Genomic DNA, 24628 nt, shown 5'->3' with positions numbered 1-24628 from the left:
TATTTTATTTTATTCTTACATATTCATTTGTATTTGGGCTTAACCCATATTTCTTCTATTATAAATAGAGAACCTTATATGTGTATCTAACACAAGGGATTAATTCTAATATATAATTTTCACTATATTTAACTTGTTTAAATGACTTTTAGTTGCATAAATTATTTTTGGATATTCTAATACTTTTTTATGCAATTGAAGTTAAATTTTGATTCATTCAAAGTATGAAATTAATTTATCCGAGTTACAAAATAAGGCCAAAGTAAGCTTACTCTGGAAAAAAAAATATATAAGGAGCTAAATGCACTCCTAATTTTCACTTTTACACTCCTTTTTCAGCATTGAGCCATAAAATTAGCTTCTACACCCTCTTGATTTTCCTATTTCACACCTCTCCCATCACTCACAAAATCAGATTCAATATCATGTTGCCATGTGCCCTGATTCACTACTTACAAATTTATCCATTCAAATAATGTCATGTGGTGATCCTATCACACTCATTTATACCAATCACATATTGTCACATCACCTCCATCTTCATCATGTAAATATCACGAACTCTAACTCACCTTTCCAACTTTGTGCCACCATGATTCTTTACAACCTGCAAATTAGCAAAAGAAAACCACCACAAATTGTGATGAAACCTAGCTACCACCACCACAGATCACGCAAACTAAAGAACACCATGAATCACAACCACACATGCAACACAAAAAAACCAGAACCAACGCCATCTCAAATCACAAACCAAAACCCCCAAATCACGTCACCAAGGAATCCTAAATCCACCATGTGACCATGTGAGAAACTATAATTGGTGAACCTCGTGAAACCCCCGTGCAAAACAGAGACGTAAATGGCTGCAACAAAGAACCATTGCATCCTAAATCACAAGTTCGAATCACCATCACCTCCTTCCACGCGTCATGTTATTCATCGTGAGCTTCTCACATAAATTAGATAACCACTTGTGAATCCACTACATCAACCATCATTCATGCAATCAACCTCCACCTGAATCCTTTCCAACCAAGAAACCGTAATTTTTGGGTAGTCCTAATCGAGGCAAACATGTCATTCTAGTCAAACACAAGGGCAAAAGTGAAAATATTAAAATCTTTTGGGTTTTTCTATAACTTAAGACAAAATAAGAATGACTAAATTGAGATTTTGGGAAGAATTCAATTGTTGATAATTTATTAGATATTTTACAAAATAATTAATTTAATTACATATGAAAATATCAATACAAATATCTGTATATATTTTTAAAACTCATTAAATTTGTAAAATATTTGTGAGATATTACATTATCATATAAGAGATTTCATCAACAGAAAAGTCAGAATTCAAACCCAATCAAGTTCTATATAAAGAGACCAAGGGAAAGTAGAAAGGGGAATTAGCAACTCCTGTTTGGAAGCAGTCATCGACCACATCTTTCCTTCTCTTACTTTTATTTTCATCATGTATTCCACTCCATCCATGGAGGAGTAAGTTCTTAGGGCTATTCCACTATAATTTTATTATGGATTATGAGATTAGGTTGAAATAATGTCTTTGTTTCTTTTGATTATTTATTAGGGTTATCTTTCTTCTATGTCTTTATGTCAAAAGTAATGGTTTTTACATCATAGCTAATTGGCGAGCTATTTTAATCTATATGCATATTCGTCATATGAGTCTAAAGGTTTTTAATTTTGATTGAGAATGTACTTTGATTAAATTTAGGAACTTTCATATGATTGAATGATTTTTGCTACCAATTGAGAATGTACTTTGATTAACGGTAAAAAAATTTAATAATAATTAGTCAAGAAGGTACTTTGATTAATTAACTTTTAACTTGGTTAAGAGATAAAGGAATAAACATGATTCGACATAAGAGGATTCAATTGAGAATGTACTTTGGTTGAATTTATTATGAATAACCTATAAAGGTCTTGCTTTTAATTGAGAATCTACTTTGGTTAATAATAAGATTGTCATCAAATTAATCACATATAGGCATAACCTTATATATATTTACATTTTCCACATTATCGTCTAAATCCATGTCTCGCTCGGTTGATCACAAAATTGAAGACGAGATGAAAAATGACACTAACAACAAAGAAGCCTCGTCTACATACACTCGAATGCACCTTCCTGCAGACTTAGGTGAAGACAAATCAACAGTCGACATTATTACCTGAAAATGTGAAAAACGTTCAGTTGGTGGAGAATTGAAAGTAAAAGTGAAAATGACAAATGAGGCTCACCCATATTTATAGCCAAAAAAGGCCTCCCAGTTAGTTATCCTCAACCATTGGATCAGTGAATCCAACGAATCACAGCATCTGACCATTCAAAGTGTTGTGCACCCTTCCCTCATTGGTCACATTTTCAAGCAATTTGAAAGGTTGTCAATCACATGGCCAAACGGTCTAAAGGCGCTCGAAACAGACGATTAGAGATCGTAACCACCTATGAATAGTCTGAAAGACGAGCACTACTCATCCAATTGCAAACCCCTTCGTCAGTCATGTTAGGCTCGGGCTTAGGGTCCCTTATACTATATGATCATTCGGTCAGTCATAAACCAGATGGTCAACTGTAGTTGGGACGCACAAACAAACCCCTATCAAGACCAGACGGTAAAGAAAAGTTTGATCAATTGGTCAATGGTCAAGGTGATTAAGTCTAACTTTGAACAACTTGAATGTAAAGTGTGATTACTAACAATTGGGCTATAATTAAGCCTTTTCTAATCAAAAGTCTACTCTAAAATCTATAAATATAGGTTTGAGGTAAGGAAGTAGGTGATCTGCATTTACTGCGTCATTAATATCTAAATTGTCAAACATTGAGTTGACTTTGGCATTGGAATGCCTTTTAGAGGTACTCTCTAAACAATATGGACGAACGACTACGAGAGAACTTGGAGTTGAAGACAACTTTAGACCTTTAAACGATCTACTAGATGTTGAACCAATGATCTCGATCCTACATCCCAAAACATGTACAATATAATGGATTAAATTAAAAATGAAAAGGAAAAGAAATCGCAAAATAGAAGCAAAAGGATGATTAGTTGAGAAGTAGGCGAAAACTATTTTCCCTCTTGAAAATAAGGCGAAATTTATAATTGTCAAACAAAAAGAAATAAAGAAATGACTCATAGTTGAAAGGTGAAAATTTTGATGATCTTCTTATTGTTTTTATTCTAATATAGAGATAGAAGTGGAGTCATTATGATGGCATACTGCCTCATGTATTTCTTTTACTTCTAGTGTACATGTAGTCCACTTCTCCAAGAGCACGGGTTATTACAAATACCCGTCTCCAACATTGTAAACATAACTTTTGAGTAAATGAATTGTATTTTGTTGAGAAACTCCAGATCAATTCTCTCTAAAAGTTCATGCTAGAGAGTCTCAATGAACCGCCTCTAGCCACCTTCCGGGTACACTTCTTCCATTTCATTTTCCAAACTCCATTGTGCTTCATTCTCTCTCCTCCACGCAGATCCAATCCTCCACGGCCACATCACGCACACGTGTCAGTGCTTCAGTCGCATCATCACCACGTCTTCTTCATTTCTTGCGCAAATCCGCACTTCATTTTCTCTCTCGAGCTTTCCTTCCTCGCTCTCGAGAGTGCATCTCGTCGTCTCCACCATTCATCATCGCAGATCGACTGCTTCATCAACCGTAAGTTCCATTTCCTTCACGAATCTACCTTCTTCCACCACCTTTCTTGATTTCCACCGAACAAAAACCCTGTTTAACCGTTCAAAGTCCTTTCCACCGATTGATTTCCATTTTCCTCTGATTGAACCATCCTTTGCTTCGATCTAGTCCATTTCCACCGATTATCCAAGCCTTTGAACCGTTTAATCGGTTCGTTTCACGTTTTCCCCTTATTCTAGGGTTTCCTTCGAGTCAGTCCTAGGTCTAGAGCTTGTTTTCCTTTTTCCGCTGCATTGTTCTCTGTCAAGGACGCCTCGAGGATCCAGATCTGCTTCAAACGAACTCAATTCCTTAGGCGCGTCCATCACATTATCCTCTCCATTGTATAGGAAGGCTCTGCAGAATTTTGTCAATATGGTCGAAATTTTCATGTGACTTTCCCAAGGATTTTAGCTCATTTAGGATTGTCTGAAATATGCTTAACATGCTTTGGATGCTTTCTTTCTCTAGCTTAATGAACAACTCATATTTTCTGGTTAGAAAACTACACTTATTTCTCTTTACTTCAACAGATCCTTCATAAGTGATAACTAAAGTCTTCCACATTTTCTTGGCTCCCTTGTATGCATGAACTTTCATGTATTATTCTTCAGAAAAAGCGCACATTGGTAAACTTGCTTTTTAACAGTTCTTGATAATAACCTCCTTGGTTATGTTGGGCCAAAACTAGAAAGATGCAGTGAAGTTGGTCCCTTGGAGATTTATTGTGCAGAAAATGATAGGGAAAAGGAGTCCAAGGTTATGTAAGACCTAAGAAAAATGTAGTAATTAGGGAATAAAGTGATTTTGAGATTTAAGTATTATTGTTTGGTAATTGGTGTTTAATGTTTAGGTGTTTCTTAGAATTATAATTATTGTTAATTATTTGACGTTATTATTGATAAAGTGCAACACATGATTTATATGTTATTAATTTGGTGATTTGTGTGTGTGTGTGTGATATTACTAGTGTGATGTGTTGGTTTCTTAGTAAAGATGTTGTTTAGGATTGAATGATTGTGGGTTCAATTCCTAGGAAGAAGAGAGTTTAAGAGAAATTTAGATTTTTAATTGTATTTTTGGTCCAAGGGCAAGTAAGTAAAATAATAGAGAATCTAAAAATGTAAATAGAAGATTACGTGAATCTTGGAAAGTTTTGGTAGTTGTTGATATTTTAAAAATTAGTTAAGATAAAATAGGAGAGAAAATCTTGGTGGGCTTTAGAGATTAAATGAGAGATTTTATTTTAACCAAAAAGATATAGATAGAGTAAAAAGAGATAAAAAGAAGAAGAGGAAAAAGGTGTTGTACATTGTTACCCTAAATCTAAAAACGAAAAAGTGAGAGAAATAGGGAGAGAGAGACGTTTTGGGGAGAAAAGAGAAAAAGTTGCAGAAAATCTTAGTGCAAGAGAAGATTAATGGTGTTTTGGAGTTGTAGATAAAATCTTAAAATTGACTAAGGTACGAGGAAGTTTACCTTTGCTTTTTATATGCTATACATTTTTTATTTTCTTATTTATAAATTCTTGTTTTGACACATGTTTATGTTTATGTTAATGTGATTATGATTATATAGTATTATTGTTGGACAATGATTTGTGTATATATGATTGTAAAACTTTCAAAGAATTTTGGGAATGCAAAGTGTATAAAAATGAAAGAAGGTCCTTCAAAGTTGGTGTAGTCAACCAACCTCATTTACTAAGTTAACAACCTCATTTACCAAGAAGTATATTCCGTACTTAGAAGTGCACGAAGAAAGACTTGGAAATGCATGGAAAAACACCCCACCTACAAAACATGAGTTGGGCCAAAACGAGCCCAATCTTACACCTTCTTAGTCCAAAGGGTTGATGAAAAAAAAAAAATAGTTCCAACTAAATCCCAATATCTTACATAACTAACGACATTTCCCGCCAAAAATAAAACTAATCCTGCCATCCTTTCCTTTCTTGGCTCACAATTCCTTGGGTAAGGAGCAATGGCTTCTCCCACCACCTCTTTCCTCACTCTCTCTCTTCTCCTCCTCATTCTCCTCCCTATCTCCTCCGCCACCTCCGCCACCCTCCTTGACGCCGTGGAGATCCTCTCCTCCTTGGGGTTCCAATGCATGGCCCTGCACCTCGAACTAGCCTCCCAAACCCTCCAACCACACCACTCCCTCACCATATTCGCCCCCACCGACGCCGCCTTCGAACGCCTCCCACACCACCTTTCCCTCTCCCTCCTCCGCTACCACCTCCTCCCCCACGCCTTCTCCCTCCACAGCCTCACCTCCCTTCCCTTCGGCGCCAGCATCCCCACACTCCTCCCCAACCACTCCCTCACCATCACCACCACCAGCCCCACCATCACCATCTCCATCAACAACGTCACCCTCCTCCCCTCCCGCGTCTTCCATCACCCCAACCTCACCATCTTCCCCACCACCAACTTCTTCGACCCACGCTTCCACCTCACACCCCCACACCCCCGTCCAAAACCAAACCCTCCCACCATCTGCCTCCCTTCTCCCCACAACCCCCTCTCCCGCGCCGCTCGCCTCCTCCGTTCCCACCGCTTCTCCCTCGTCGCCTCCCTCCTCGACCTCCAGCTTCCCTCCGCCTACAACCGCTGTAAACTCACTCTCTTCGCCCCACTTGACAAGGCGCTGATTCACGCCAGGCACAACCTCACCCATCTCTCTGCGCTTCTTCGCCACCACCTCGTCCCCTGCAAGATCGTCTGGCGCGAACTTGTAGAGCTCAGGGACGGAACCTTGATTGGGACCTACGAGAAAGGGTTTTCTCTCAATGTCACCATGTCCAAGACTCACACTTTGTTGCTCAATGGTGTGCAGGTCATTTTTCCCGATATGTTTCGCGGTGACTGCCTCGTGGTCCATGGCGTTCAACACGTTTTTTCGGGTCACAATGTGAAACGACATCACCATGCAAAGCATGACACGTATCGGGTTACGGATGCGCAAGATTACGATGAACATGAAGTGTCTTCTCATTCTCCCGAGTTTGATGATGACAACCGCCATGGTGAGGGAAATTCTGCAGGGCATTACCACTTCTCTGTTTTTCATTAGCTGTGTATTCTGCGGTGTTTGTTCTTGTAGTTTTAGACAATTCGGTCTTGAATTGTTCTTTGTTATGTTTTCTTGTTTTCTTCTTTTTTTTACTACGTGTTTTCTAGCTGACACAACATTGGTCTTGGTGAGTTTATTTGGAGAAGAAAAGTATACTGCTGCTGCATGAAATGGAACTTATACATGAATTGACTTGAACGTGCTTCTGTCACAATATAGCACTGAATTAATTTACTTGTTCATTGTGCTTGTTACTATAGAGAGCATACTTTTCTTAATCTCTGTAAAGTAATATTTGAATAAGAGCCAAATGCAATTTTTTTGTCTATAACTATAAGGTTAGTTTCCGAATGGTTTTAGAGAATGTATACTTTTTTAATTAACCGATTACCAGAAGATGATGCAATTACATAATGATATAGATTCAGGAACTTACTACATGGTATAATGAACAAAGGCACAAAGGGGACGCGCATTCTTTTGCTAGCTTGCTTGCAACAACGACTGAGTTTAGGTGAATTCTTTGGAAGAAAAATACTGGTGCATTTGATATTTCATGAAAGGGAACTTGCCAAAAATTCAATGTTCTTCTCTTACTGCAGATATGAACTTTATGAACTGGAGCTTCTGTTAACAATGAAAAACACACACACACACACTCTTCTCACAAACAGTGGCATGCATTGATCTCAAAATGTTTCAGTTGACCTTAGGTGTCAACCTGTTTCATCAGTCTATCAATTTTTAGAGTCGCATATCAAAAGCCTTTGACAAAAATATATTGCATGGTTCCACATCAATTTAAGTCTTACGGGTGTAGGATCTCCTTAACTTCTAATCATCACGTAAATATACGCACGTCAGAACATCTGGTATCAAAACACTGTAAGTTATTTAGTTGGGTTTGGGAGTGTAAGAAACACTTGAGAGTAATAGTCATTCCCTTACATCTGGAATGAAAGAACATGGACAAAAATGGAGGAAACGGGTAGGCTTTCTGTACGATCTTACATGTCACAAATTTTGAAATTTGATCAAGGGCTAGAAATGAAGATTCAACATAATAGCAACAGTTCAATGCAAGTTTACTGGACTTTCAATATTTTGAGGTGAGTTTGTAAGCAGAGTCTGTGTTTCTCCCTCCATATTCATAAAAATGTCTTTGATAGTATCCGTGGTCCAAAACAAATGTATCCAAAATATCATGTGGTGCTAGGGAAATGAGTGAGAGCGTGGAAAATGACAAGCATATCTTATAAAGAATGAACTTTCTGTTCTAAGTCTAAAATCCCAAAGAGGGTGAAAAGCATACAGTACATACAATAAGATAATATTGGAAGCAGGGGCTGCAAGCTCTCATTATCGATCAAATGGGATGAAGACATCAGAGGATCCACTAGAAATATCAAGACCCCAAATCTCTAACATACTCCCTTCCCCACTATAACTCTGTACCAGACTCCCAATAACTGCCAAGAGAGCCTCATCAACCCCCTCCTTAAAAATTGAATTGCATTGGTGACCAAAGAATGTGTCCCGACTTAATAGCAGCTTCAACTGGCCAATGAATCGAGGTGCACAACAATGCATGCCATTCCAAAGATATTTCTAGTCTTGTGTGTCTTCACTGGCAATAAGACACTGATTCGTGTGTGAGCTCCAGTCATCAAGAAGGCTCGAAACAGAATCCTCAAGCTTCTTAGCCTGAGGACCTGGCTTCAGAATATTGACATCCTCACCCCATTGTGAGCATGGATCCACCCACCAGCTCCTCCGGCCTGAGCACCATGCACCTGGCACAGCATGATTACTCCCACGCTTAAGTATCTTTCTATCAATCATGTCCAAAACTGGGTCACCTACTTCAAATTGTCTAGCAAAAGCAGCACCACTTTCTGCCATCTGGTCATAAACAGATACATTAAGGAAGAGCGGCTCCATCTTCGGAGGATTGTCCCAGATCATATATCGTAAGTCAGCATTTACTGTTGTGTTCTTGAATTCCGGTGCATTGCAAATGACTGAATGAAAATAACCTTCTTGGGATAACTTGACGTTTGTAAAATACATCAGGAGTGTTCGAGGTAAATTATCCCAACCAAAGATGCAAAACTCCAGGAAGGATCGGCTCAAGATGACCCATGGGGAACCTGCTAGGAAAGGAAAGTATTCAACATTCATTTGTCAAAGTCCATAGATTGAGTTCTTAGACATTGTATGAAAGAATAGTTTGCCTGTGAAAAGGTTGAATGCATCAGGTGTATCCCGCTTCTGTGTAGCATGAAAAATTTGACTTCTCCTAGCTAAATATAGTCCTGGGTCAACTACAATAGGCTGGAATCTGTCTTTTCTGCATGGGTCAAAAAATACAAAAATATACGACCCAGATATTAAAATGTAGAATTACAACAGTATCACAATGAAGAAGCTAAAATTATCAGTAGTTCTCATTACTCTTTCCATCCAAGGTCACTCGTGTGATCAATGAAGTTGAGGTCCCTCTGAACAGAAGAGAAAACGTGGGCCAGATCTGATACAGACATAAGAGTATGGATTAGAAAGTTGGAAATTCTGCAGAAAGATAGATATATTGATAACTGAGAATATCATCAATGAGTTGTCCTTAAAAAGAAACATAGCACAGCATTATTCAGTGAATAAAGTTCAGAATATTGCAGTCATCTACAGCATTTATTCACCTGTAAGATGAAATAAAATAATGACAGGAAATGTTCTTGATTTGGAACAATAATATACTAACAAAACCATTACATGTTTTTACATAGCTGTATATCAAAGTTTGTTTACGAACAGGGTTATGCCAGGCCAGATAAGAAGTATAGCCAGTAAATAGGTTTTGAGATTCCCCAGCCAGATAACAACATTTTCTATGATTGCTCATCCCTTTCCTGTGTAGTAAGTCTTTAGGATGAACACCAACACTCGAGCGACAAGCACTCTATTCCTGTGTCTGAATAAAAAGTATTTTCTATTGGCTTGAACATTCTCAAGACAGCTGAGGTATGCCTTGCACCCGGCCACACCTAACAAACGCTTCTATAAGTCTGGACATTTCTATAAGTGATGTTTGGATTGATGGAAAGAGAAGAGAAATCAGTGAAAAGTTTATAATTAATTTGATTGATGAGATAGAATAACAAATTAAATTAATTTGGTAATATAATGAATGAGTATGAATTAAAACTGAAAGATGTTTTAAAAATAATTAGATGCAAAAAGTAGTTTTCAAAAATATAAACTAAATTGAAATAAATTTTAATTAAAATAAAATCATAAAATATGAATAAATAAAAGGTCATATTTTATAATAATAATAACAATATTAAAATAAAACATTTATTACAAACTTTTAGTAAATAAAAAAATGTATATAAAATAGCAATATTAAAATAAATTATTTCATAAAGTACCAAGATTTGAATTATTTAAATTAATAAAAATATTATCACACACACAAATTACATATAAGTTTCCCAGCAAATCTTCCCAAGCATGCAAAGAAAGTAGGAAATGGGAATTTGATTTTGTTCTTCGGGTTTTGTAACCATTTTACATTTTGTTTTTCATGTTTTCCCTTCTTTTTTTTGCCATCTATGTGTCTGGGCTAATCCATCACTAGAAACAAGTTTGTGCACTAGTGACCATGGTGGGTTTTAAGCTCTTCTAGTTTTTTAGCTATTGGTGGGTTGCTCCTAAAGCTTATAGAACAGGCACAAAGTAGCCCTAGCATCCAGGGTCTGTGTTCGGGTCTGTTTTTTGTTCCATGCAAGGTTCATGTATTATGTTTCATCAACATCATATATTGAAAGTTGCCCCTCGGAGAGATTGGGTGTCTTCACAGATTGCCTTATTCTATCATGTAAGAAGGATGAAGTTTATGAATTATTTCTGGAAATCCAAGGGAAGTTGTGTTGCACCTAGATGAAATTCTTTTTTGTTTGGTAACAATTTATTGCTACTCAAACTAAGGCTGTTAACTGTGGTGTAGGTGATCTAATTGGTTGTCTTGTCGTGCTGAGAGGATAATATGTGATTGTTATCAAGTAATGCATACTGCAGAGTATGCCTATAGTAGGTTATTAATAACTCAACTAGTAAGATCCCATTTGATAGTATCCATCATTTACTCCCTTGTGAGCTCACCGACCTATTGGGCTGATGTCTTCGCTTTTTCTTTTATTACTTTGGACTCTTCCAAGTGTTATGTTACCCATATTCATGAGTTGCATGACAACCTTTTAGTGTGGGTTCAACTTTGTAGGGAAGCCTAGATATATCACACAAAATTAAAAACCCCATCTCCCCTCTATTTTTTATTAAATCACTATGACAAAGATTAATGTTTCTATGTTAAATCATGAACTAATTAAAACACCATACAATTGGAAGATATGATTTTCTTGCTTGTGAGATTTAAGCAACAGAAAAAAGATATCAAGTGTTCATGGAACACATTACACATTCAGCTCACAACCAATCCCTTCATCTACCAATAAATATAAAATATCAAAGCATTTAGTCAAACATGCCAGTCCAAAGAATTCAATTATTGTGGAGTGTGAAAGGCGTTATCAAACAAGATAAACAGCAATCACAAGCATAAAATAACCTAAAACATTCCCAAGTACAAGGAATCAAACCACACCAAGAACTTCAGCTTTGCTAAATTGGTCAGCCGAGTTCATTTGGTGCACCGATGGAAGTGTTTTACAAATATGTAGCAACCTCAAAATAAGTAAAAAATCTCTAACAAGAGGATCATTTCACATCCTCCACTCCAAACACCCTTCAACCCCAAATCCCCAATCCCCAATCCGGCCTTAAACACATGTTACTACTAACTCAACCTCCACACTCCTCTCACTAGTTGTGCTCCCTCTATATTAAACCTCTCCGTTTTCAAGTACAACCAATCACCTAGAAATCACCTCTTTTCGCCAGAGTCCAAAAAATTAAGGCCGAAACGAAAGACCAGCAAACCGTCCACACAAACTTTCCAATGATCAAAATCATCATGCCACTAAGAGACAAGAACAAACACAACAATTCAATCCCCAAAACAAGCAACTCCACGGAGCAAACAAACCCATGATGCAAAAACAGAAATTACCGTATTGGCATTACCATCCTGGGTGACAAGGGGATAATCCCGCGCACTGAGAGTCACAAACCAGTCCCACCCCGCATCAAGTTTCATCATCACAGAAGCAGCCCTCAGAGTGACAGCCACATTGGATGACCCCAAGTAGGTCACATAGTCAGCCTTCCCCACCACATCCACGTTCCGGAAGGCCCGAATCGCCGGCACCGACATAGCAGCGGCGCCCAGCTTCTGCCTCTCCTCATCCCTGGCATCCATTCCAAGGTGGAGCAGGTAGCGGTTTCTGGGGTGATAGACTGCCAGCAGCAACCGGAAGATCCGGTCACCGTCCTTGTTGCCACCAGATATGAAGTAGGCAAAAGCAGGAGGGTGGTGTGGACCATGGAGTACAATAGAGGGAAAGGGTATAGAAGTGAAGCAAGAGAAGGAAGAGAACATGAGAATGGAGAGGGAGAGGAATGCTGCAGAGAAGAGGGTGAAGAGCCATTTTTTCTCAACACCCATTAATAGTAATAAATGGTAGTGGTGAAAATGGGAAGTGTGTGGTCTTGGAGCATATGGTTGAGTTCAGAAAGAAAGGATTTTGGAAGTGGATATGGCCGAATTCTGGGGTTTGAGATTGCTGGGGTTAATGGGTGAGTGAGGATCTTGTGCCTCTTTCATCAATGTCCATGAAAAAGGGAAAATTGATTTCTGTGTATGAAAAGAGGCCTTAGGATTAGGGTTTTTTCTCAGGTTTGATTTGATGTGATGTTGGGGTCAAAAATGGAGGGGGAGATCAGCGGTTCTTTGCCTCCTTCGCTTCTATTTCTTGCTTCGCTTTCGATCTCAACCATTATTACAAAATCGGGTTAAGCATGTTTGTTTACTTTTAAATATTTTTAAAAATGATGTTTTTGTTAGTAAATTTACATTTTATAAAAATCATATAAAACATTATTTTTAACTAACGCCGCATGAAACGAAACCGAATCCAATTATTTGATACGAGATAAAACAATATACCAATAATATGCTAATTCAATGTTATGTTAAAAAATTTACGTTTAACTTAATTTCATGAATTTTATTTATAAATTAAAATTTCCATTTACTTATATAATTATTTTATATCTAATGTGGGATTTTTAATAAAATGTCATAGATTTACATGTCATTTACGAAAAAAAAAAAACATCTTAAATTATAAAAACAAGATAGAAAATAAGTATATAATTTAATTTTAAAACGAAAAAATGCTTCAACTTAAAAAAAGCTAACATCTTCTAAAGAATCTTGTTACTCTCTTTTTCACTATTGATTGTTTTCTTGTGTGTTTAAGGTTTAATTAGAGGAGAGTTTGTCTTTTAAGTTTTTAACATATTTTGATTATATTAATGATTTATTTTCTATTTATTTATTTTATTAATTTAATTACTTTTAGTGTTATTAATAAAAAAATTCTCATAATTTTCATGAACAAGTGATTTTAATATTTATAAAGCTTTTTTTGCATATTTAATTTGTCATTTTTTTCAAGGTTAAATAATTTTAATTTATTGTTAATATATCATCTTAAACTGACAGTAATACTATTTTCTTATTCATCAAGACATTAATACTAAAATTTAATAACAAATTTTAACACACGACTTTTGACACATTATAACACTTTTTCTTGAGAACTGGCTGATACATTAATAATAGAATAAAATTATTTGATTTTAAAAGGATTTTTGGAGCATTTGTATGACCTATGAGATGGATTATGACACTTAAAATGATTAGATTACTATAAAATGTGTATCAATATACACAATAATCCAAGCTTTTTAATTACGAGGATGCAATTTCATTTCAAAATTATTAGAATTAACAAAAATTTAAAATTTTACATTAGGTTGTGCTTGTACATGACTTTGTTAAGAAAAGTCGTGTTTAAGAAATACGACTTTAAAAATTACCAATCGACTTTAATTAGTATAATCATATGATAATTTGATTAAGTTGTGTTTCTTATTAAGGACTTTTGTGATATTTTTATATTATATCCGCAAGGTACAACTTTAATACAAAATTAAACAAATGAAGTTGTGTCTGGAGTTACCACTTCAATTATGAAATTTTGAACTGAAGATATACTTTTGTACTTTAGAAGATATATCTAATTTGTGCACTATTTGATCATTGGAAAGTTTGTGTGGACGGTTTCCTCGTCTTTCGCTTTGCTCTTAATTTGTTGGACTCAAAACAGGAAAGAGGTGATTTCTAGGTGTCAGAGTCATTAAATTCTAAATGGGAGAAGCATTAAATTTTCCAACTTAGTGGAACCAAGTGTCGTGTGAGAGAATGCAAAATTCAGAAAGTAGAAGAAAGGTGTGAGCAGCAGAGTGAATTTTTTATTTTTGACGGTAGTATTTAAGATGGGTTTTAAATTCTGATGCCATTTTTTTTGCATGCATCCTTTTTTCCCAAGTTTCAGAATATCATTTTCTCTTTTTTCTCTCTAGATTTCTTCTTCTTCTTTTACAAATTCTCACATTTTTCCTGTTCCAATCTCTTTTCAGGCAGCATCTAAGCATTTCTGGTGTCAAGCTCTCTCGTTTGCACCGATTGGATTTCGATTTGAGTTGGTAAGTTAGAATTCTCTTCGTTCTTCGAAGTTCATACGTTTTGTATACATGCAAGTACTCTTGAGCTTGCATGTGTTCTTCAAATTCCTTCTCTGAACTGTTTTCTATCCATGATTCTATGGTTGGTCTCTCTTCACCAATCAAAAGCTTGTGGGAAGTCTTAAAAGTTGTTTGCTGTCTCGGTACTGCTGTGGAAACATAGAAGTTGTCTTTTGGATTCGAGGTAAGGGAAGCTAGTAATTTAATTATGCTATGTGTTTCTACATTTGGAATGACTGTTTGAACGTGTGCATGTATGATTGAACGTTTAATTGAGTGAATTGACTATATGACCGAGACCTGTGAGTTGTTGGGTTTTCTGTTGAGAAATTGTTCGGTTTGTCTTAGCTGGGAGAGAATGAACAAGTGAAAATGAGATATTGAGGTTAGAAATGAAATTAGGCATTGAGGGACGTTTGAGCGTATTTAGTTATACTTGTTAGAGCCTTAAAGTTCATCTGAAAAGTATCAAAAGTGAGAAATTAGATTTAAGGGTTCTTGGGTCCTTATTCTGCATAATTCTTAGTGGGATCTGTTATAAAACTCTTTAGATTGTTGTTACTAAGGGTTAACTATCTTTGAATAGGTGTGAATTGATGTATGATTCCAGTATTAGGATTAGAAGTTAGTCAAAATGTTTTAAACTGGTTATGTTAGGTGTTGTTCATAATTGTGCAAAAGTTCTATAGAATTATATAGAACGCTGAAATGGTTAGTGTTGATCATTCGACCTTGTTCTGTTCTCGGTCATAACTGGGTTGGTCTACTTTAAGTCTTACTAGTTCATGATCGTTCGGTCTCTTAAAGAGTGCTTGGTCTTGTATTGACACTCTGTCTCTTAGAGAGTGCTCGGTCTCGTACTGGTACTCGGTTTCTTGAAGAGAACTCAGTTTTGTAGTCAAAGTATTCGGCTTAAGCTCTAAGTGCTTGGCCAAAGCTCCAAGTGTTCGGCCTAAGCTCTAAGTGCTCGACCAAAGCTCCAAAGTATTCAGCCTAAGCTCAAAGTGCTTGGCCTAAGGTATAAGTATTATATCTAAGTCTTTAGTATTCGACTTAAGCTCATTAGTGTTCGATCTTAGACTATATTCAGCTCATACTTTAGCCAACATGTTACATGACCTTTCAGTCATGTTTTTGAGCTAAGGGTATTCTTACCGTTCGATCATGCTCATAGGTTATAATACTACTTTCTTTCAGTTCACCACGTTCACAAGGTCATTCGGTCTCCTGAATGGAATATTGATTGGGTATGACTTTTATATGATGAATAATGAAAAGTATGTTATTATGGTATTGTAGAAGAGGATTCCAAGGAGGAATATCTCATGAATGGTTATGTATGGTAAAGTATGAATGTGGTCATGCTATGCTATCGTTTTATCCTGATGTTCTATGATTATTCATTTTCACGTAGAGAAGAATAACTCATGTGTGAGAATGGCAAGAGGTCCTAGTCCACGAGGTTGATATGGGCGAAGTATAACGGACTAACCTCAGGTGACAACTATTGAGGACATCCTAGCTACTACACCACTCATGTGCATAAAACGTCTAGCTACACGATTCATACAATCCGGATGGTCAAGTTAAGTGGTTGATTATTGCCTGTTTATACTTTCGGTCATTGCTTGAAATACCTGTATGATGATCGTATGTTTGATGTGTTTGTTTTTACTTATCTGTATCTTTGTTTGAATGATGTGGATGGGTACATTAATTAAATTACTCTAGCTTACCCTACTCTCTTGTCTTGTCTTTCATTGTCCGTTCGGTCGTTCTCTTCACTACAATGATCATCGTAGAAGTGAGTAGAAGGGGACGAGTGCTTACTAGAAGAGGTGTTGGAAGTAGAGACTCCTAAAGATAGTGTTGGACCGTTCGGTCAATAGTGAGTATTCTTAATTGTATCCCTGTTCTGTTTTATATAGTTTTGCATAACCGTTCGATATCCGAATACTTTTTGTAATACCGTTCGGTTTGTAAGTAGCGTAGAACCGTTCGGTTTGTTCATGTCACCCGTAGCAGACACGTAGAACTTGTACGGTTTTAATTTTATGGGTACTTTTGATATCCATAAATTATATTGTAAACCCTATAATTGTTCTATCATATTATTATATGTTAACTCCATTGTATAGTTTCAGATCTATATTTTTGGGATGTTACACTAGGTGATTGGTTGTACTTAATAAAATAATGTGTCGTTATATAACCTTGCATAAGAAAGGAGGAAGAAGTTTAGAGTTGAAAATGGAGAGTTTTAATATAGAGATTTATTGATCTTATAAAATTTGGAACATAGTCTTTAGAGAGGTGACAGGAGATTATTGGAATCGATAATCAAGACGTGTGTTCTTAAAAGTTGAAAAACAGAAAAATATTTATCTGCAAAAGACTCTTGCTCAAAGTCAACAAGAGAGTGAGATCTTTACATATAAAACACTAAATATAAGTTTCATTATCCTTTTGATGAAATGCATATCTATTTATAGGGTCTCAGAACTCTTATGTCATTTATGTGGTCTAAATAAGGATATAATAAAAGACATGTTTCTTAGAGACCAGCTATTAAAAAAATTTAATGGTTTTTAAAAGGATATAATAAAATTGTCGAGATTTTAACAATGGACTATTTTGGGTTGGGTATCTACATAAGTTCCTTCAGTCTCGAAAGTTTGATTTAGTCTTAGGAATGCTTGTGATCGTCCTTATGGTCGAACATTGTCGACTTTGTATAGTTTTTAGGTGGATTAGTCATTCGACCAAACTCATATATCATTTGGCACTTTGACCGATCTTGTAGGTGGATTAGCTTTCAATCGAGCTCATATGTTGTTTGGTCATTCAACTGAGCTTTGCTTGTAAACTTATCATTCGACCCAGACTTGCTTGTAAATTGGTTATTTGGCCAGGTTTGCTCGAAGGCCACGATGTAAGAATAATCCTTCCATCTCATGAGGCATTGCGTGTGTACATGTCTTTTTCCTGCATTTTACGTGAGTAGGAATTGAGAGTTTTAATGTTTCTTTGGAGAAAGCCTTGTAGGTAGGGATGGCAACGGGTAGGGTCGGGCACGGATATAGTGATACCCGAACTCGACCCGCAAATAAAAATCGTACCCTGCTACCCGGCGAGTACCCGCATAAAAAAAATCTGCGGGTTTTTTTCTACCCGTGGATACCCGATGGATACCCGTTTTTTAATAGTATAAATTATTATCGAAACTCAGGCACAAGAAGAAAAATAAAAAACAATAAAAATAATAGGCAGATAATAACATAAAAAAAAATGATGGGCTGGCCCATTTACTCTCTGCCCATTTACTCTCTTGTAGATCAGAAACAACTAGGGTTTCTTCTTCTCAAACAAAGGGGAGCAGCCTAATGGCCACCACCTCCTCCTCCGACAACCCCTGCACTCTCTATGACCTACCACCACCACCTTCTTTCATCACTCTATTCTGTTGATGCTACAATCGCACTATCAGCGGCGTCGACCGCACCATCAGCGGCGCCACTGTGCTTTCCAGCTTTACTGTCATTGCCACGCTCTCTACCTGCTTTTCTTCCTGTACAGCGCGTCCAGTTGGTGGAAATAAAGGTATGTTTTCAAATCTTCCGCTCTCTTCTTCTTACTTTCCTTCACTTTCTTGAAATATATTTTTATGTTCTCCCACTTCTCTTTGCACCTTTTCGTGTTTTGGTTGTACCTGAGCTTCCTCATCGAGGATGAGATCTCCTCCCATAGAGGACCTTTGGCCCGTTCTGCTGATGCTTTGCATCCAGGTTTGTTCCTAGCGAGATTTGTTCTGAGCGAGAGCGATAAAGACGACAGACAGAATGGGGGCAGTTTTCCTTATCATGATATGAAGAGAAACCCTAAAAAGAATCTGATTTGAAAAAAAAACCCTAAAAATAATTTGGGCTTGGCCCAATTTTAAAAGAGACTGAATAGAAAAATAAAGCCTAATTAAAAAGTTAAAAAAAACTAAAAAATAAAATTATAATTTTTTTCTAACGAGTAGTAGATACTCGCGGGTACGGATAGTATGATACCCGAACCCGACCCGTTAACAAGTGGGTATTAAAATACTCGCTACCCGCTACCCGCGGATACCTTTTACTCACGGGTACTAGGTACCTGTAGCGAATTTTATCCGCGGATACCCGCGGGCACGAGTCTTTTTGCCATCCCTACTTGTAGGTCCCACGGTGGGGAGTTAATGTGATGAGAGTTTTGTTTTATTTGGAGTGATGCGAGGAAATCAAATGTAGAGGGGTTTAGTTCCCTCTCAGTTTGTTTGAAAAGTGAAAGAAAAAGGAGAAAACACATTTTCCAATGGGTCTCATGACCATATTTTGAGAATGAGAGGTAATGCAGTGAAAGGGTTTCTTCTTTTCATGTTACATATAACGTGTTCCTCTAGAGGTATGCCCTGTTTTAGGTCTCTTTTGATACATACCTTTTTATTAAAACCAATTTGTTTGTGGGACACGTGTCTTAAAGAGGGTAGGTTTTGTTTTTTTAAAAGGAAAATTGGGCTTGAGGGGTGTGCTACGTAATTTGGTATTGTAGGGTGGTTTTGATAGTATTGGTGGACCATGTAGGATCCACTTGTGAGGTTTTGTTAAGATTAGTTGAGTTTTGGTAAATTAAAGAAACTAATGAGATTTGTGTTTTAAACCTAGTGATTGGTTGAGTAATGCATGTTATTGAAAATGTATATGAAATTGTAATGTAAATATAAGCTATGTAATTTCTTTGTATTTTCATCGAATGTGAGAGTTTTTTGTATTACGATACGATAATGAGTTTTGGTCTCGCATGGAGGCAGAGATTCAAGTGTCACCCTTCCTCTTGCACGAGGAAACGAAAGGGTTGGATGTCTCGCCCAATGACTTCGGCTTGTGCTGAGTATAGTTCATCAGTGCGTGTAGTACCGATGTTTTTATTGTTAATCCTTGAGGAGTTGGCGAGATAGGTATGAAGTTGTGATGGAGAACAACTCGAATAGCCATGTTTTGCGAAACAGGTTGGTACGACAAAGTGCAAGGAAACGACATTGGTTTATGAATAATTTGGTTGTAATATAATTTCTATGTTAAGATGTGATGTTATGACTTGTTATAGTTTGTGTTTAATGTTTGTGTTATAAGCTATAATATTTTCTGGTTACTCACCTTGCATGTTGTGGTTGTGGTTTCTACTTGCGATGATCATACTTGTACATGAGTAGATGGGATTGTAGATGACACTAGTTTGCAGTAGCTTAGCGAGAGAAAGGGAAATAATTACTCTGTGGATATATTTATATTCAATTTTAATTTTAGACTTGGTGATTACTATAAAAGTTATGTTTGGAGTTTTCATGTTTATAAGAACATCGTTTACGTTTGTGGTTTTTGATTCCATGATAATATTTGGATAAAGATTTTTTAATGTACAAAGAGAATGTCCTATCTCTTCCAATTCACAAGATATTCTATCTATACCTATGAACAACACAAACATGATCAGAACACGCCATTAGAATCACTGATCAGTAAAGATTCATAAGTGACTAAAAAGATGCATGGTAAAAAAAGGTTCACATACAATCGATAACAAAAAAAACCAAGAAAATTGGTTGAAAATCAACTTACACGAATGAAAAAACCGATCGGTCCAATTTGGATAGCTAATCATAAAGATCAATTCTACAATCTCGATTCTTCAATCAGATGAACAAAGATAAATAATTCTTAAAGAAAAGTTAGAGAATTATAGAAAAGTAATTTCTAAAGATATGATGTGTTTTAAAATAATGAAACTCATTCGAAACAAAACTATTTATTTTAAAACCATTTAATATTAAAATAATTAAGTCTCATTATTTTTAAATCATTATTACTTTTAAAATGACAAATTCTAAATCTTTACATGTAATTTTGATGATTATTTTAATTATAAAAATTGAATGTGAGACATTAAAATTTACAATTTTAACCTTCACAAATATAATATAAAATCTAAGGGTAAGCACTAGAAAAAAAAAATAGATGTCGGATGTGCCACTAGCAGACATCAATAGACATCGAGAAGTTGTATTGTTTTTAAAATAAATTTGTTTTTACAATAGAATCATATTTGAAAAATAGAAAATGATCCTAACACATCACAAAATAATATATTATATGCATCTTAAGTGATTATATTACTAAGCAATCCAAAAAATAATTCAAAACTTAAACATAAACTTAAGCTAATTAATGTTCAATAACAATAAAATTCTTCCTATAGACATCGACATGGATCCTAAGCCCATCTCTGCAGAAGATAAGCTATCAATTTACTATCCATTTTTGTTGTATCTTCTTAATTGTGTCTTTTAATATAAAAAATATATTTTTGAAGTTTTATATATTAAAATAAAGAACTTAATTAAAACTTTTTAATATTAAAATAATTGAATTTTACTCTTTAAATTATTGTTATTTTTAAAATGATAAATCCTAACTATTTACATTTAATTTTTATGATTATTTTAATTATAAAAATTTAATGTGAGACGTTAACTTCACAAATATAATATTTTGTGTAATGTGACCTTGTTATTTTATAACTTTCTTATATTTGTAGATAATTATATAATATAGGAAATAAATGCTTTGGTGTCAATTTTTGTCAGAGTTCATTTGACCAGTCTTTTTCTATTACCGGTTAATTTGGTATTTTATGGTATGTTTAGTAAAAGAAACCAAGGAAAAGAAATAAAAAATAATTAAAAAAAGAAATGAAAATAAAATTATTCGATTGAAAAGAAGTAAAATGAAAATGATCTCCTGAGATTATTTTGACAAAAGTAAATAAATTCACCATGGTAAAGTACATAATAACCTTGTTCAAACATTAAAATGGAATCATTAACTCAAATTCGCCTAATGCTGACAAATAAGTGTGAAGGTAAAATAGCATTATCTCACATTTTTACATTTTTATGTTCATTTAATATTAAATATAAAGATAAAATAATCATAAAATCATAAATTTTTATATTTTTTAAAAAGAAGAAAATAAAAAATAAAAACCATAATGTAAAATTTATATGTGTCAAAATGTATTTTTTATTTATTTTATGCATTAAATGTAAGCAATATATTTGTGTACACACCATTGTTCTCTATATAAGGGAACCCTTTTTCCTTTATAGACCTATAAACTGGTTCTTCACGACAACAACATAGAATCCCTTGTTTCTCCTTCAACCTCTCTCTAAGGACTATTTTTTCTTCTTTGTTGACAGAACCAAAGCCATGGGAATTCTTGACTATATTTCGGAATTTTTCTCAGTAGCACCTTCCACCGGAAAGAAACGCAAGCCAATGCAGGTTTGCACTAGATTTTTAATTTTTTATATATGTATATATACACGTATGTATGTATTTCAGGGTGTGCCTTTATGATTTTCATGTTTCTGATTTCTCTTGCAGACTGTAGAAATCAAAGTGAAAATGGACTGTGATGGCTGTGAAAGAAGAGTTAGAAACTCTGTCGTCCACATGAAAGGTGAAAATCTATGTCCATTTCACACACCACGATTTGATCACTCTTTAGAGCAAGAAATGGAATACTAAACCAAACTATTTTATTCTTTTTTTAAAAAAAAAAAATATAAACCAGTTGAAAGTTTCACATCGAATCGAGAAGAGATAAGACCAATTTATAATATATAAGAGGGGTGCAACCTCACCTTACAAATCGGTTCTGTGGGATTGAGTTAGGCCTACAACTCACTTCTAACGTAAACTATTTGAATTCTTTCATCTCTAACATATGTTTCATAAAAAATATGGCACTTTGTTTTATCATGCTTTCATCTCCTGATAGCATGACTTTGTCTGATATAGGACAGGAAATTAATGCAGTTCAAAGAGTAGGTCTTTTAATAATGATCACAGGCTCTCCTCAGAAACAACAAAACCAAACTTGTATGTTTTTGTTTTTTCACTCTTTTCTTGTTTCTCATCAGCTATTCATGATCACAAGGTGAATAATAAATGCAACCTGCAGATAAACCTAACCGTGGTTGCCCTATTAATAAATTTAAATTTAAAAAAGAAAGATTTTGTTAGAGGGAGAGATAGAAATATTTTTCAGTTGTTTAGGTTTTTGGTTTTGGATCATTTTGTATTTAAACTTATAGTTTTATGATGTAATGGTGAAAAGATAAGTTTTTGAGAGTTGAAGTAAAAAAGTTTAAAAGAATTAATATTGCAGGTGTGAAGCAAGTGGAAGTGAACAGAAAGCAAAGCAAGATAACAGTAACAGGTTATGTGGAGAGAAACAGGGTGTTAAAGAAGGTTCAGAGCACAGGAAAAAGAGCAGATTTTTGGCCCTACATTCCTTACAACTTGGTGGCATACCCTTATGTGGCACAGGCATATGACAAAAAGGCTCCATCAGGTTATGTGAAAAACTCTGCACAAGCACTACCTGCTCCAAACTCACTCGATGAAAAACTTACCTCTCTCTTCAGTGATGAAAACCCCAATGCATGCTCAATCATGTAAACCATTTTCAACTTCCATCAATTTTCGAACACCAGTTCTACTACTTCATGCTTCCTTCTACAAACAAATTTCTCTTATTTTGATGCTTATAACTTGTTTGTTAAGTATTATTTGCTTCCACCTTGAAGAGTAGGTGATGGACACATACTCAACTTCACCCCAAATTTCAATCATTCACAGTTTTACTATACAAGTCAATTCCCGAATAAAATTCCCTGGGCCTCCAAAACATATCGACCATACCAGCTAATGAAGTTTGAAGTACCCCACACCATTTCAAAATAATATATATATATATATATATATATATATATATATATATATATATATATATATATATATATATATATATATATAATGTTCCTGCTCAAATGAGACGCATCGTCTTTGTTCTAGATAACCGAACTATATACGGGTAACCTGCAAAATACACTTTAACATTCAAGTTAGAATTTTTTTCTTTTGTAACTCAATAGTGAGTAAGATGTTTGTGATGTTACCTTGAAAATAGACCCCCTATTTATAAAGTTAAGAGAATCCAACCAATTAATTACTAATGTAAACCTTAACCGGTAGTCATTGTGACATTAATTGTGTCTTAACTATGCTCAATGGTTGTCGGACAATGATCATAATGTGATTTCTTGCACATCAATAATTCAGTCTTTACCTTCCAATTTATCCCTTGATCGAACGGTCATAAAGTGTCTTTGTCAGATTGAATAATCATGAAATGCCTTCTTACACATCAACCGGTCAACTATAAGCCCTTAATAACAATTTGATATTATTTTTCTTTACTTTTTAAATTTTTTTTAAAAAAAAGTACAAAACAAATACATTTATATTTATTTTATTGTTATTAAATGAATGTAAAAGTGTATCATAGTATCATTATTCTTTCTTCTATTTACGCATGCAATACAAACATTAAATGTTCTCACATTCTCCCAATTAAAAAAAAAAAATAGTTGTGGTTATTTCTCTCTCTTTCTTCAGAAAAATAAGTTTTCTATGCATAGTTTTCCTATTTTACATGAAATAGTGAAAGTGGTGGTCATTTTCCATTCTATCACCTGATTCTATCAGGGACCACCTATGGCCTTCACAAAGGACCTTAAAATATTCACTAAAGTTGCTTAAATTCTATTATTCCATTCTTTTCCAAAAGCTTCAATCTTGTACAAGTTTTCCACATCAATGGCCCCCCCAAAAAAAACTGGGTGTGATCACATTCAACAATCATTATATCATAATGAGCTATGTAGAAAAAAAAAATAGAAAATATGTGATAAATTAGTGCATGTAAATGTTCTACATGCATCTTTTCTCTTTGTAATTTTAAGATTTTTAAACAACAATGTCAAACTCTCACTTTAAATTTATTAATATAAGAGAATGATATGTTTTTTAATTTAAAATTATTGAATCCGATATAATTGATGGATTTTGTAGGAGAATTTATTGGAAAAAAAAAATATAACAATAAGATCTAACTTAAAATAACTGAAT

The 24628-nt window shown here is 35.0% G+C and overlaps 3 protein-coding genes across 5 annotated transcripts; 2 read left to right on the top strand and 1 right to left on the bottom strand.

Moving 5' to 3' along the window:
* Positions 1-5403: 5403 nt before the first annotated feature.
* Positions 5404-6965, top strand: LOC106776877 (putative fasciclin-like arabinogalactan protein 20). The gene has a single exon (XM_014664340.2). The coding sequence runs from the start codon at positions 5700-5702 to the stop codon at positions 6792-6794; it is 1095 nt and encodes a 364-aa protein (XP_014519826.1). The 5' UTR covers positions 5404-5699; the 3' UTR covers positions 6795-6965.
* A 1054-nt stretch (positions 6966-8019) lies between these two features.
* LOC106776329 (beta-glucuronosyltransferase GlcAT14A) lies at positions 8020-12771 on the bottom strand. 2 transcript variants are annotated; one of them, XM_022787548.1, is made up of 4 exons: positions 11926-12771; positions 9249-9324; positions 9029-9139; positions 8020-8944 (listed from the first exon to the last, which is right to left on the bottom strand). In XM_022787548.1, the coding sequence occupies exons 1-4, from the start codon at positions 12418-12420 to the stop codon at positions 8403-8405; spliced, it is 1224 nt and encodes a 407-aa protein (XP_022643269.1). In that variant the 5' UTR covers positions 12421-12771; the 3' UTR covers positions 8020-8402. The 2 variants fall into 2 exon arrangements, with proteins under 2 accessions (XP_022643269.1, XP_014519237.1); XM_014663751.2 differs by having other exon boundaries at positions 9029-9144; positions 11940-12768.
* Positions 12772-21755: 8984 nt separating this feature from the next.
* On the top strand, positions 21756-23394 carry LOC106777310 (heavy metal-associated isoprenylated plant protein 22). 2 transcript variants are annotated; one of them, XM_014664883.2, is made up of 3 exons: positions 21756-21934; positions 22037-22112; positions 22824-23394. In XM_014664883.2, exons 1-3 carry the CDS (start codon positions 21860-21862, stop codon positions 23114-23116), a joined length of 444 nt encoding a protein of 147 aa, XP_014520369.1. In that variant the 5' UTR covers positions 21756-21859; the 3' UTR covers positions 23117-23394. The 2 variants fall into 2 exon arrangements, with proteins under 2 accessions (XP_014520369.1, XP_022631362.1); XM_022775641.1 differs by lacking the exons at positions 21756-21934; positions 22037-22112 and adding an exon at positions 22370-22534.
* Positions 23395-24628: the final 1234 nt, after the last annotated feature.

Source organism: Vigna radiata, chromosome 11 (assembly GCF_000741045.1).
Source record: "Vigna radiata var. radiata cultivar VC1973A chromosome 11, Vradiata_ver6, whole genome shotgun sequence".
NCBI lineage: Eukaryota > Viridiplantae > Streptophyta > Magnoliopsida > Fabales > Fabaceae > Vigna > Vigna radiata.
The sequence above is the reverse complement of the archived record's forward strand: the minus strand, read 5'-3'. Positions and strand labels throughout refer to the sequence as shown.